The sequence below is a fragment of the Phodopus roborovskii genome, unplaced genomic scaffold (assembly GCF_943737965.1).
Source record: "Phodopus roborovskii unplaced genomic scaffold, PHOROB, whole genome shotgun sequence".
NCBI lineage: Eukaryota > Metazoa > Chordata > Mammalia > Rodentia > Cricetidae > Phodopus > Phodopus roborovskii.
The window spans coordinates 8,661,181-8,675,784 of NW_026126578.1; the positions used below are offsets into that span (position 1 = coordinate 8,661,181).

The window sequence follows — 14,604 nt, forward strand, 5'->3', positions numbered from 1 at the left end:
ACAACTGCTGTTCCATCAACATGGGTTCATGAAGGACCGCAGTGAGCAGACTCCCTGTGCTGTAGTGGAAGAGTAACGCAGGCAAGAAAAGATCTCTTTACTTTAAACCATTTTTTTAAAGAGTAGTTTGCCATTTGTGCATAACTTTTTTTATTTTAACATTAAATATTAGATAAGGGCCAGATGTTTCCCTGTGTTTTTTCACTAAAGTGACTTCATATTCATTGTTTGTTATTCTCCTGACCCATTTGTCAGTATTACGCTGTCATATTTACCAAAAGTTTTGATAATTTTTTTCATTTTTTTTATAACCAAGTCCATTTAAATGAAAACAAACATTTATAGACAATATTTGGGCGTCGTTCTTTCCAAACTACTTCCTGCTGGTAAGGGGCACTGTCATGGGGGATTCTAAGAAGATGTAGTCTGCAAGACTGCTTTGTCCAGCTGTTTTGAATGTAGGATCACCTGGTACTGTTTCAGGTGGTCTGGCTTGATCAAACCACATTAGTCTGGAAGGAATCCACAGCTTTTCATTTTCTGTGGAAACAAAAATAGAAATCCTTTTCCCCAGTAACTTGTCCTTGAACTTAAATTTTGGAGTCAAAGCATTTTTTTTATTTATTATTTTACATGTCGATCCCAGTTCCCCCTCCCTCCCTCCCTTCCTTCTTCTCTCCCTCTTTCCCTCCCTCCCTCCCTTTTACCCTCTCTGCCCTCTCACATGCACCCTAACCACACTCCCCTCCTATCCCCCCACCACAATACCATATGTAGGGGAATGCCTTCCAGTTGGGGTCATGTAGATCTGACAGGTCATGTGAAGTAGGGACTAGGGCTTCTCTCCTGTCTCTAGGTTAAGGCAGTTATCCCTCCATGGGGGATGTGTTTGCAAGGTCATTTTGTGCACCAGGGATACATCCTGGCTCCACTGTCTGAGGTCCCTTAGATTGCTCAGTCCTTCTGGCTGAGACCCATATTCAGGGGGTCTGAGTCAGTCCCATGCTGGCTTCCCAACTATCAGTCTGGGGGCCGTTAGCTCCTCCTTGTTCAGGTAAGCTGTCTCTATGTGTTTCTGCTGCCTGGTCTTGACCTCTCCATCTGCATCTGGGTTCTAGTTCGACTCAGTGTTTATGTATGGGTGTTCGCTCCTGTTTCCAACAGGAGCATTTTGCTCCACTTTCTTACTGATTTGCATTCTCTTTCTTTTTAAGAACCTGTCTCTGTGTGTCTGTGCATGTATCTGTATTATGTGTGTGGGTATGAGTGTACCACAGTGCCTGTGTGTAGTAGAGGTCAGAGAACAGCCCCATGCATGCACACATATAGTAGAACACACCCTCACATGTGCATATGCACTCTTATTCATTCAACTTTGTTTTCCTGTTAGTATTTTGAGAGTCCTGGTAAGTTTAAATTTTTCCCTCATTTTTATCTTCTTTGATCTGTGATTATTTAGAAGTATACTTTTATTTCCAAACCGGAGAGGCTTAAAACATCTTACTACTCATCAATTGTGGATGATGCAAGTAAATAGAACTTTTATGGTAAATATGGTAGTAATTTGTGGAGGACTGCTTAAAATTTGTGTATTATAATGAAGAAAATAAGAAAAAACAAGTGCAATGACTTTCACTGATATGATAAATTCAGATTTAACTTATTCAAAAATAGAGAAAAACAGACTTCTGCTCAGCCAGGTTATTCACAAGGCAAAAGCAAGAGGATCAGCTCAGGGGATCAGCTCAGGAGGCTGAGGATCGGCTCAGGAGGCTGAGGATCGGCTCAGGAGGCTGAGGATCGGCTCAGGAGGCTGAGGATCAGCTCAGGAGGCTGAGGATCGGCTCAGGAGGCTGAGGATCAGCTCAGGAGGCTGAGGATCGGCTCAGGAGGCTGAGGATCAGCTCAGGAGGCTGAGGATCAGCTCAGGAGGCTGAGGCCAGCTTGACCACTTTGCAAGACTCCATTTTTTTTAAGCAATCTGTTTTTAATTTTACATACCAATTCTAGTTCCCCTCCCTCCCCTCCTCCCACTTGCCCCGCCTCCCCCCCCCCCCCATCCACTCCTCAAAGAGGATGAAGCCTCCCACGGGGAGGCAATACTTCCATTTTTAAAGACAAACCAAAACCAAACAGACTTTTGATTCTGACTTTAGGGTATAAATTCTTCCTAGTTCTTTATGCATATAATTCAGTTACTGTAATATATCAGTAATGTAGTGTTGTATAGTTGTGTATGAATGCATGAAATATGTAATTTAAATGAAACAACACAATCCTTGGCAAAGCTTTTTTTAAAGAATGTTTTTAAATATTTGTTTGAACTTATATTTAGTGTCTATAATGGAAATAGAGCCTGACATAAGGAAGTATGATTCCTAGATGGACATGGTATTACATGTCTGTAATCCAGCACTTAGGAGGTCCAGGCAGGAGGATCAAGAGGACATCCTTACTACATACTAATTTGACATCAGCCGGCTGCATGCTGCCTGTTTCAAAAACAAAAGCAGCCATTGCTAAGTTTCTCATGCTCCAGAAAATAACACCACATCCATGCCATGTAGGCAACCCCAATTAAACTTAGTGGGTTGTTTAAAACTCATAAAGTAGAAGGGAGACCTGCTGCAAAGAAGGAATTAGCTGGGAGATTGAGAGAGGATGAGGGAAGTTAGTATGATCAAAATACATTATGAAACTCATTAAATCATTACATGTTTTTCTTTTGAAGTGAAGGAAAGAGAACTTTGTGAGGAGTTCAGGGTCCGTATACTTTTGCTTTCCTTGACAGAGATTTGAGCTGGAGAAGACTTGCCTCTGTGCAGTCACAGCAAGAGACAGAGGCAAGCCTTTTGCTGGAGAGGAGTGTGTATATAGGTCCTGCCTTTATGGGTCTGTGGCATGGATGCTGGTCCTGGCTCACTGATATCCCTGGGGTGTGGGGAGGTCCAGGAATGGGGGGTTGTTGACCCATCTCTGTGTAGTTCCTCTTGGGGCAGGTTTGGGGTTCAAGAAGCAGCTGAGCCTAGTAGCTAGCAGGGTTGCATGTACGAGTCTTCCTCTGTGCTGTTGGATGGCCCTTTATCTGTCTGGTTGCTCATGGCAGTAGGGCAGACAGACATTTGTGTTGGTTCTGTTTCTGTGTTGCCCTTCTGTGTGTGATGTCTGCCTCTAAGTCAGTGGTTCTCAACTTTTCTTCATGTTGAGAACCTTTAATATAGTTCTTCATGTACTGGTGAATCATAATGTGAATATCTGTGTTTTCTGATGATCTTAGGCAATCCCTGTGAAAGGTTCATTTGACCCCAAAGGGGTTGTGATCCACAGATTGAGAACCATTGCTCTACGTAGCTCACCAAATTTTCACCTTTTGGGAAGCTGTGTGATTGTAACTCAAAGTTGTCCCCATCCCCAGTCCTCAAATCATAGTCCCAAGACAGATGCCCTAGGTTCCCAGAGTGAGTTAAGCAGGATGGGGTCTTGCTCTCTAGAGCTACATAGGGGCTGACTCAGCAGGGATCTTTATAAAATGGGTTCTGCCACTGCTGCAGTCACATCCCAGAAGAAATGGAGATTTCCCTAGAACCATCCTGCCCTGGGTAGGTGCTGCCCATGAAGTCTGTCTTCTACCTTTGCTTCTCTCTTGCTCTGCTCCTTCCCTTCTTACCCCCTCCCTCTTTCTCCTCTCTCTCTGATGTTATTGAAGACACATTTTTAGAGGCTGTGATCTGGAGCAGAGGTTTCAACCCTCTATGTCATTCATTTCCCTCCTTTTCTAGGAAAACCACACTCACCCGTCAGGACCAAGGCTTTCACATTACAATGTGCAGTTTCTTTCCTATTATGTCCCCCAGAACCTCCTCCTACTCTTTCTTTCTTTTCTGATAAAGCTAGTGTGTTCTTGCTGTCAGGAAGGCGGCTTTCCAACCATCTCCCTTTTATTCTACCCCAGGGGTTCTAACAGTTGATGCACGAGTGTAATATGCTATCTTCTATCCCAATTGAATCTTTAAAAGAAGGCGGTGGGTGGGTGGGCTGGAGACATGGCTCAGAGGTAAAGAATACATATCACTCTTGCAGAAGACCTGAGTTCAGCTCCCAGAACCTGTGTCATGCAGCTTACAACTGTAACTCCAGGCCTAGGGGATCTGAAACCCTCTTCTGGCCTTGGCTGGTACCTGGTATTGGTACTCACATGCACTTACTTTGGTCTTTTTATTTTGAGATTGCAATTATGTCATTAGAAAGACGTGTATTTAATATCTGGGTATTTCTATACTAAAACAATATATCATCAATTGCAATAACATAAGAAATACAATTCTATACATATCAACCATGAAAATTTTACCTAGAAAAATAAACACAAGGCAAAAGATAACCATAAGACCACACTGTAGGGAGAGGTAGAAATTAATTAGAGTATTTGAAGACAAACAAACAAACAAACAAACCACTTTTAAGTTTCCACCCCTTCTTTTTCCATTTGACTACTGGAATCACTAGAGAAAAGTATAGTTGAGTTCTTGAGGTAGGCTTGGATTAGCTTAACTCAGATTGCCCTTCCTTACTTGTTGAGCCATCTTGCAGGCTCTGAAATAACTGTTTTGTTTTGTTTTTATGTCAGGGCCATCCTATTTTTCTTATAATAGTATATGGCTTTGTATTATAATTTGAAATTAAGTATTGTAATACCTTAACATTTGCTCAAGATTGCTTTGGGTTTCTTTGGGTCTTTTGTGATTCCACATGAATTTTGGGATTGTTTTTCTATTTCTATGAAGACCAGAAATTTAATGGGGATTGTATTGAATCTTTTGGTTCCTTTTGACAGTATATCCAGTTTTACAATGTTGATTCTGCCAACTCATAAGTATGGGGGGGCTCTTTATATCTTCTGGTGTCTTCAGTTTTCTTAATTATCTTAGATTTTTCTTTTCAGAGATCTTTCACTTCCTTGGTTAGGTATATTTTATTTTTATTTTTGGGGAGCTATTATAAATAGGATTTCTCTCCCTGACTTCTTTCTGAGCAAGTTTGTTATTAATATATAGGAAAGGTGCTGATTTCTGTATCTTGATTTTGTATCCTGCTACTTTGATGAGACTATTTCTTTCATATGAATTTTGGAGTCATTAGTATCTTTTAAGTTTAGGATCGTGTCATATGCACATAGGAACACTTTGGCTTCTCCCTTTCTTTGTGTCCTTTTTACTTCTTTCTCACCTTATTACTACTGTAGCAAAGACATTGAATGGGAATAGCAAGAATGAGCACTCTTACTCCTGATTTTAGAAGCAATGATTTCGAGGGTTTTTTTTTTTTTCCCCATTTAGTGTAATGTTGTCTATATGTTATATATGGCCTTTATTATGTTGAGGTGTGTTCCTTCTGCTCCTACGTTGCATGTATCCTTTACTATGTTGTGGTATTTTCCTTCTGCTCCCATGTTGTATGCAGCCTTTACTATGTTGTGAAATGTTCCTTCTGCTTCCATGTTGTATTCGGCCTTTATTATGTTGAGATACGTTCCTTCTGCTCCTAGTTTCCTCAGGATTGTACTATGAAGAGTTGTTGAATATTCTGTGTCTATTAAGGTGATTGTATGAGTTCTGTCCTCAACTAGCTAGAGATTCTGTTGATGTTATTTTCATGATTCTCAATGTAAATTTAAATGTTTTAAACATATATCTGCCTAAATTGTTTAAGAAAACCTCATAAGAATTATATTTAAGCTGTAATATGTAAATTCACACCATGATGACAACTGATCTTTTTTGGATAGTGGTTCACTGTGTATATAGTCAGCTCACAGAGGCCTGGCGTATCTTATATAGCCTAGGGTAGCCTCAAAGTCACTCTTTTGCTGTCTTAGTCATCTGATTACTGGGATTATGTGTGTTCCCATGCCCACTTCTATAATTCTTTGGTTGAGGCCTTAATCCCCAGTGTGATGGCACTTATAGGTTGGGACCTTTAGCATATAAATTAGGGCTACATGAGGTCATAGTTCTTAATGATAATATCTTTGTAAGAAGAGACATGAGAGTTCTTTCTCAGTGTTTTCATAGGAAGCAAAAGCCATGTGAGTCTATAGGGGACTGGTAACTACTTACATGCCAAGAAAAGTGGCCTTAGAATGAACCTGCTTGAAACCTTGAATCCATGGGCTAGTCTTAAGAACTACTAGATACACATTTCTGTTGTTTAAGCTACCCAGCCTATGGTGCCGCCCTCCCCCACCCCCAACCCCGGCATCCTGAGCAGATTCTTTCCATTTCTGTCTCATATATTATATATGTGGATAATCAGATATAATGCATCATAGCAACCTAAACAGTAATCAGAGATTATCCTAATATTCTTGGAGAATAGCATTTCAGTGGGAGTGCGTATGCCATGGTAAACCTTGAGTAAAGAAATTTGGGCAAAGGAAGCTTTTTAAAGGTAAAAGTGATAATGATTACAAAAGACACTTGAAGTTGTCATTCTTGACCACAGATAAATAATAGTGGTGCCAGTCATACATTGAAGAAGACAGTTGTTGGGCCAGAGTCCTTAAACCAGAGTTTGTTTAATTCATAAATATTCTTAGTTCTTTAGTGAAACAGCATTGTATCATGCTCTTTAGATATGGTGTTGAAATTTTAAACACATTTTATTATCACCTTTCCTTAAGGTATTCCCATCTGTCAGCAGCACTTAATTTGGAATAACATGGAACTTGAAGATGATTATTGCTTGAATGATTACAAGTGAGTGTAATTACATATTAGCAGCTTTATAGATATTCAGTATATTATAACTCCTCATGCCAGTGTTTCTTCGTGTCTCTCCAAGAGAGCTTGATCCCAGCTTTCATTCTGAATTCTGACCTCTAGATGTGCTGGCTCAGTACCGTCTTTGTTCTTGAACTTTGTTCTCTGATATTTGTAGTTCAACTTTAGTTTTTCATGCCGAGCTGTTAGTCCCTGCCTTCTTGCATGATTATATTAATTTGTCTCCTTAGCTTTTTTCTGTGAATATGGACCCATTGTCACCTGGCCATGTTTCGTTTCCTCCCATTTTCGCAAGTTTTGGGTAGGAGAGAGTTGCTCTCCACTGGGTCTGTGTTCATTAGGCCCCTTTCTCTTTAAGAAGTGGTACTGTGTGCATCGGTGGCTACAAATGTGCTTTCTGGTGGTTCACCTTTCTCTCTCTCATGTAATTTATCACACTGAAGACAAAGGCAGAGAGGTGGAAGAACGCCAGGAGTCAGCAGAGCTGCTGGACCTGCAGTGTTACTTTTACTTTTATTCTACCGAATGAATTTTCTGTTTCTTAATTCTTTGGGTTTTGACTAAGTTTCTTTCTTTCTTGGGCATCTTTTATTTTATTTTATTTTTTATTTTTCAAGACAGGTTTCTCTGTGCAGCTCTGGCTGTCCTGGAAATTGCTCTGTAGACCAGGCTGGCCTCTAACTCATAGGGATCCACCTGCCTCTACTTATGGAGGGCTTAGATCGAAGGCACACACCAACCACTGCCTGGCTGGGCCTCCTTTTCTAAAAAGCTTATGAGAACTTATAAACTTTCTATAATTTATACAGGCAAATAATTAATATATTTTTATTGCTGTATCTTTCTTCATATTTTAGGGAATATATGGTAGGACTAATAAATCAGCACATAATTAATGGTTCATTTGACACTGATTATTTTTGGTGATTATAGTTTATTTTGTGCTACTTATTCACAGCATTTCAGAAGGTTGTACCTTGAAGCTGGTATTGGCTATGCGTGGTGGACCAATAAGTACTAGAAAAGGTAGGCATACATTAAAGCAATCTCAGTCATTTGTAAGTAATTTAGCAGTATTCTTTTTCAAAGGGTTAATGTCTTTATAGGCTCTATTTTTAGCCAAGTTCTTTTTCTGCATTAGGTCTTTGATTCTTTTAGGCATTATTCTTTAAAACCTAGATATATAAATACTGAACTTCCAAAATATAATCCTAGAATGAACCCACAATTCTGGATTCTGTCCAGGGATATTTAAAAATAAGTCTTAGTAGTAAATGGAGGAGAAATGGAATGGTAATATAAATACCACATTAGCATTGTATTTAGATTCATGTCAGTCTTGCTGCTTTTTAAACTGCAAGTTTTAAATTCTTGGGATAATTATTTGCTATAGGAAATTCCTGAATTGCCTGTTTACCTGGGACGAAACTGAATTTCATAGTCCTGTTGAATCCTTTCTCAGAATATGGGTGATTTCTGGAATCCATTCATCCATTCATTTATTCATTCAACAAATGCATCTACTGCATTCTAAAACATATTTTATTTTAATTTTAGTGATATGTATATGTGTGTGTTTCTGTGTGGATATGTGCACATGAGTGTGGGTGCCTGCAGAGGCCAGAAAAAGGCATTGGATCCCCTGGAACTGGAGTTTCAGGGTGGTTATGAGCCACCCAGTGAGGGTGATGGGAACTGAACTGGGATCCTCTGCAACAGCAGTATGTGCTCTAACTGTAGAGCCATTTCTCCAGCTCCATCAATTGAATTCTGAGTGACTGTCCCAAGTGCAGTCAACAAGGGAGACAGAGTTTCTGCTTCATAACCACGCCTCCAATAAATATGAGAGATTGATGGATTCCAGGTGTTGTGAGTTCTGTGTGGGAAATAAACAGGATACTGTGATAAGATCTAGAGAAATATAGGAAAAAATCTGTGGGAAAGATGACATGAGCAGAAACTTAGTTGGTAGAAAGATTTGTCTTAGTGTTAATGCTAGTGTTAATGCTGTGAAGAGACACACCATGATGATGGCAACTTTTATAAAAGAAAGCATTTAATTGGGGCTGGCTTACAGTTTCACAGGTTTAGTCCGTTATCATCATGGCAGGGAGCATGGTGGCACATAGGCAGACATGGTAGCTGAGAGGTCTACATCCAGGTCTGTGGGAGCAGGAAGGGAGAGACTCTGGGCCTAGTTTGAGCTTTTGAAACCTCAAGAGTCCACCCACAGTGACACGTTTCCTCTAATAAAGCCACACTTCCTAATCCTTGTCAAGAAGTGCCACTCCCTAATGACTGAGAATTCAAACATAGGCGCCTTTGGGGGCCATTCTCATTCAAACCTCCACAAGGTTTTAGCCCATGGAAGAGCTGGGAGCATGCTTACTGGCCCCCCAGTCAGGTTTGTCACAGGCATCGCCAACACACAGAGCCATGCTCAGAGTAGTCCTGTTCCGTGGCCCTAATTTTAGGAAGGCCTTCACACTTGTTTGCTCCACCACAAACTAGAAAACTGGAAAGTGAGTATAGATTCCATTGCTGATTTATTTCCACATGTCAAATTATATCCCCGTGCTTTATAATTTTGGTTAAAATTGGATTATTGAAATGTTTTTTTCTTCTTTTAAGATTTATTTGTATGTTCTGTATATAGTGTTCTGCCCAGAAGAGGGCACCAGATCTCATTACAGATGGTAGTTGCTGGGAAATGAACTTAGGACCTCTGGAAGAGCAGCCAGTGCTCTTAACCTCTGAGCCTTCTCTCCAGCCCCCCAAAATGTTTTTTCTTATCTTCCTTAAGAGCAGGTTGTGAGAACTGTTAAACTATTTTGCATAAGATAGAGAAAACTAAGGAAATGATCTTAAAGCTGATTAACTAGTTCTCTGACATCAGAGATTCTCTGTTTACTGATTTCTGAAGTAGTCTTATGGGATAGAGAGATGGCAGCAGCTGAGATTGCTTGCTTCACAATCAGAGGACTAGAGTTCAGATCCCAGCATTCATGCAACCAGCCAGGCATCCCATAAATGCCTGTCACTCTGGCTCTGAGGGATCTAACCTCCACACCCTCAAATGCATATGTAGGCACACTCATGCAGACACATGAGTAAATAAATAAGTAAATAAATAAATAAATTTAAAAAGGAATGATTGTATGCCATACTGCCAATATTTATTCTGGTGAGAATTGTTCATAAACTCTGTTTACTGAGCCATTATATCAAGTTAGTGTTAGATAGTATTTAATGATTTGTGCATTCTATTTTAGGAAGTTGGTAATATGTTTTATTACATCTTTAAAACTCATTTAGTCTCTCTGATTCATCATTTGGAAAACACCTTCATCATGAATTACAATAATATTTAGCTTTTAAAATAACCATTATCTAAACAACATGGAGAAGCAGGCATGAATGGTGTACATGTGTAATCTGAAAACTCTTGAGGCTAAGGTGAGATGATCACAAATTACAGGCCAGTTTGGGTCATAGAATGTTAAGGCTTTGCCTTCAAATAAACAGCGCAAGAAAACAACCTTCCCTTTCTAAGCTTATATCTGAAACTCTATTGCTTTTAGGTGACAAAATATTTTTTTCTACAATTTTTATAGTTACATTACAAACAATCTTGTTTTACATTTCAATTTCAGTTCCCTTTTCCTCCCCTTTTCCCCTGCCCCCCCCCATCAACTTCCTGTCTCATCCCCTTTCTGTTCCCCAGGGAGGGTGAGTCCTTCCATGGGGGATCTTCAAAGTCTGAGGTGACAAAATCTTAATGAGTGTTCAGTTATGAAGAGCATGTACACATAGACAACTTTTAGTACCTCCCTGCATAAGACATGAGTTTAAGAAATGCTTTTAGTAGCTGTGGTAATAATTCTTAGTGTTGTAATATGGAAAGTGGGACTTTTAAGTTTTGAAAATAGTTCTGGATACTGTGGTGTTTGCCTGTCATCCTGGCCATGTAGGAGCCTGAGGCAGGAGGATTGAAAGTTCAAGTGAGCTCAGGCAACATAGGTGTTTCAAACAAGAAGGCAAGAAGCTATGTGAATATTATCTTTTTAACATTTATACATTTTATGACTGAAAGAGCAGATCAAAATGTTATGCTTCAGGCCATAGTGGTATTAAACTTAGACTATGGGGCATCTTTGATACTTTTACTTCATTACTTTCAGAGTTTAATATTTTTCTGTTAGTGTTTCTTTTTATTGTATTTTCCTTTCCAGTGCTGGCAGTTGAGCTTTGAGCCTTGTGAATGCTAGGCAGGTACTCTACCACTCGGCTGCATTCCCTGTTGGTGCCACTTGTTAAGGGCATTGCACTGTTCCAACTTTGTTAATAAGTAAATGAAAGTTAGGTAACTTTGAAAATTGAGGACAACTGGGTCTCACTGGTCTACCAGTTATGAGGAGTGTCAGAGTGGCTCCAGTCAGCCTCTGTGAGTCTCATATGCTCTGATTGGATGGACACACACACCCTGACCAAGACACCTGGCTCATGAGAGGAGCCTCTCAGGAAACACATATTGCTCCTTCCATACAGGGCAATTTTAGCACACTAAAACACCTCCCTGTGCGATCCTTGTGCACTTTTAACTATGTCAAGAAGCAATTATAAAGTCTATTCTCATATAAACCTGAAGGAAGAAAACTATTTACTTGCTTTTTCTTTCTTTGTTGCTTTATTTTGTTGTTTTCTTTTGCTGCTGCAGACTTTACCTAGGACCTTGGGCATGCTAGATACTCGCTCTACCATCAAATATTGTCTCTAGCTCTTTCTTGCCTCTGATTTCTTGATTCTGTCCTCTAATTATATGTATGCGTGCACGATTATTTTATAATCTAAACTAAGTGGGATTTATAATACATTTAAGTGATTGATTGTTTGAACCAGTAAATAAAAGCACAGGAAGCTAAAGGGGTCTAGATAAAATAATGATAATACTATATGCCCTCATGTTTTAAGTTAAGCCCTGTCTTTGAACATGTAACATAATGATGCATTTTTTCTCACATTAATACAAAACAATCCATGAATTTGAGAAGATGTGCAAGAGACATAGGAAGGATTGGAGGAAGAAGGGGGAAATGATGAAAATACAATACTCATTAAATTCTCTAAAAAATTAATAAGGGATACTTATAATATATAAAAATATCAGAAGCCTGGCTGCAGAGTGTCTTTTATCACATGTACAGTATGGTTGTATAAATTTAGCATATGTATTCCTGTTACTATAAGAAGATGCAAAAGTGTTGCTATGAATTGAAAGCCTATTTATCAATCTTTCCATTTGTAGTTCCTGTGGAAGACCCACTTAGGGAGCTGGCTGAGTACATGGACTCCAGTCGAGACGAGGTCTGGGAAAAGACCTCTTGCAACAAACAAGTTACATTTTTGGTATACCGGGAAGGAGATCAATTGAATTTCTTTCGTGTAGTAGATAGGGGAGATGGCACTTTAACACCATTATCTGAATCTTTAAGGTAAATAGGTTTCATTTGCATGTTTCACTTAGGAGACTATACAGAACACTTCAGGAGCCTTTGTGTGTTCTCTGGGATATTGAAGTAGCTGTAGTGTTTTAACAAGACCAAGTAAGTTCCATGTGTTTCCCACCCCTTTCCTTCCTGTATTGAATACTTAAAAAGGAATTACTAAATTTTAATTTCTTTACATGATAGTTTTTTAATAAAAATGGCTTATTTCCATTTCTATGTGAAACTCTAAGATGAGTATTAGAATATAGTCTTGTGATAATAGTACATTATTATATAATCATGACATAGCAGAAAGGGTTAATCCTAAAGTTGGTATCATTTTTAACTCTGCTACTTAGAAATGGGTAAATCTTTTTTATTTTGTTACTATGTAAGAGGACATAAATTATATGTTACTTTTTTTAAGAAAGGAAAATTCTATTAAAACCTAAGGAAAACATTTAGGTTGGCAGTAGAGAATGAAAGACTTGTGACAAGATCATTTCTTAAGTTTCTGTGCATTTTAACTTACTATGAGTCATTCCTTTCACTTTTATTTTTAATTATACTATTTATTTGTGTGTATGTGTGTTGGCATGATTGTCCCATGGTGCACATGGAAGTCAGAGGACATCTGGGTAGAGACAGTTCTCTCTTTCCACCTGAGGGTGGGTCCTGAGGATTGAACTCATGTAATAAGTCTTGGCAGCAATTTCTTTGGCTGGTTGAACTCTCTCTTTAGGTCTCTTTTCACTTTTAAGTCATTAAACAGAACTGACTGTTTATAGCCAGTACTAGCTAACATAGAGGCACCAATGTAATAAAGAGCATCTCCACCTTCACTGAGCATTCATCTACTAGCTCCAGTCCTGATGCCGTAATGTTGCATAAGAATATGATCTATGGGATCAGATGAGGTGTACTTCATTTCACCTGAAATGTAGAGTTAGAGATGGCCTGGCAAACTTTAAACAAATAAAGGAAAGATTCTACAGATAACTGAGGTGAGGCTCACAAAAAACTAAAAATCTAGTGCTAAAATTATTCAAAGAAACCCAGCTTGTGATCTGGAGAGCAGTGTCTTGGGGTGAGATGTCTATGTACAGGATAGCTTTGTTTTGGACCCCCCCCCCCCGTCACTAAAGGTGACAGCAGTGTGTGTTCTGTAGTTTTGTTAAGGGAAAGAACCTGCTTTCACCATCATATCCACAATGTGATAGAAGTCACAATAGTGATTGAGGGCCCTGGGTTTTTCTGGCTGCTTGTTGGCTCGATCTCTCTTTTGATTAATCAGAACAAAGTGATTTGGGTCCTAAATGACATCTTCAGAATCCCTTTACTTTTGTAATATTCAGTTGGGCAGACCAGTCAGATTGGTTCATACCCACGCTCAAGGACAGAATGCACTGGATATAAACACCAGGGGTGGAGAGCCATAAAATTTCCCCTAAGATTCTGCTCAGAGTGTGGGAAAGGTTAGAGCTGTGGGGTGTGTATGTGTGTGTGTGTGTGTGTGTGTGTGTGTGTGTGTGTGTGTGTGTGTGTGCAGAAGGCCGACTAACAATCAGAGTCTATTTTCTTGGTGGGTCAGGATCTGGGTAGCACTAGAAGTGTGACACTTGCCTTGGACTAGACATGGAGAGAGGTTAGCAATGAGGATTAATGAAGATCACTTACTGCCTTGAATCACTAGCAGAATTCTTTTATAAGTTTCTTCACATGTGAGACCCTTGATAATATGTCATCCTCAGATTTCTAGGCCTTTTCATATGCCATGTTTTTATATTCCTTTTCCTATTTGCTTGTAATGTCATTTTCACATCTCAATTTCATTTTCATTCAGCTAATTTCTAATATGCCTTTTCTGAAGCTAAGGCTGGCTTTGAACTTTGAACTCAGTAAGTAGCAGAATCTGGCCTTACTTTCCTTCCTTTACCTCCCAAGTGCTCAGAAATACAGGTGTGTGCCACTGTGCCTGGCTCCACTGGCTAATTTCTGGTCTTGTTATTTCCTTTTATTTATTGTGAGTATATGTACTTGTACTGTACATACATGCATTCGGATGTTTATGTGGAGGTCAGAGGGAATAGGCAGGAGATGGTTCTATCTTTCTATTACATAGGTCACAGAGATGGAGCTCAGGTTGTTAGTCCTACCCAGAAATTACCTTTATTTCCTGAGCTGTCTTGCTGGCCTATAATTTCAGTTTGTGTTTATTTATTTAACCCAAATATTGTCATGAAGTTCATGAGGTTAATGCGTACTTTCTGTACAGGTCACCAAAAATAGTGAGGAAAAACATGATGGAGTGATTGTTATGGTTTGAATTTAAGAAGTTC

General features: G+C 39.3%; 1 protein-coding gene across 6 annotated transcripts in view; it reads left to right on the top strand.

Moving 5' to 3' along the window:
* The window catches only part of Zfand4 (zinc finger AN1-type containing 4), a 52,541-nt gene that overhangs the window by 1,899 nt on the left and 36,038 nt on the right, over positions 1–14,604 (top strand). For 4 of the 6 annotated variants that reach the window (XM_051203647.1, XM_051203648.1, XM_051203652.1 and 1 more), the window contains exons 2-4: positions 6,680–6,755; positions 7,738–7,805; positions 12,085–12,271. In XM_051203647.1, the coding sequence (XP_051059604.1) occupies positions 6,680–6,755; positions 7,738–7,805; positions 12,085–12,271 (331 nt within the window). The remainder of the gene's footprint in view (positions 1–6,679; positions 6,756–7,737; positions 7,806–12,084; positions 12,272–14,604) is intronic. The other 2 variants (XM_051203653.1, XM_051203650.1) reach the window with 2 other exon arrangements.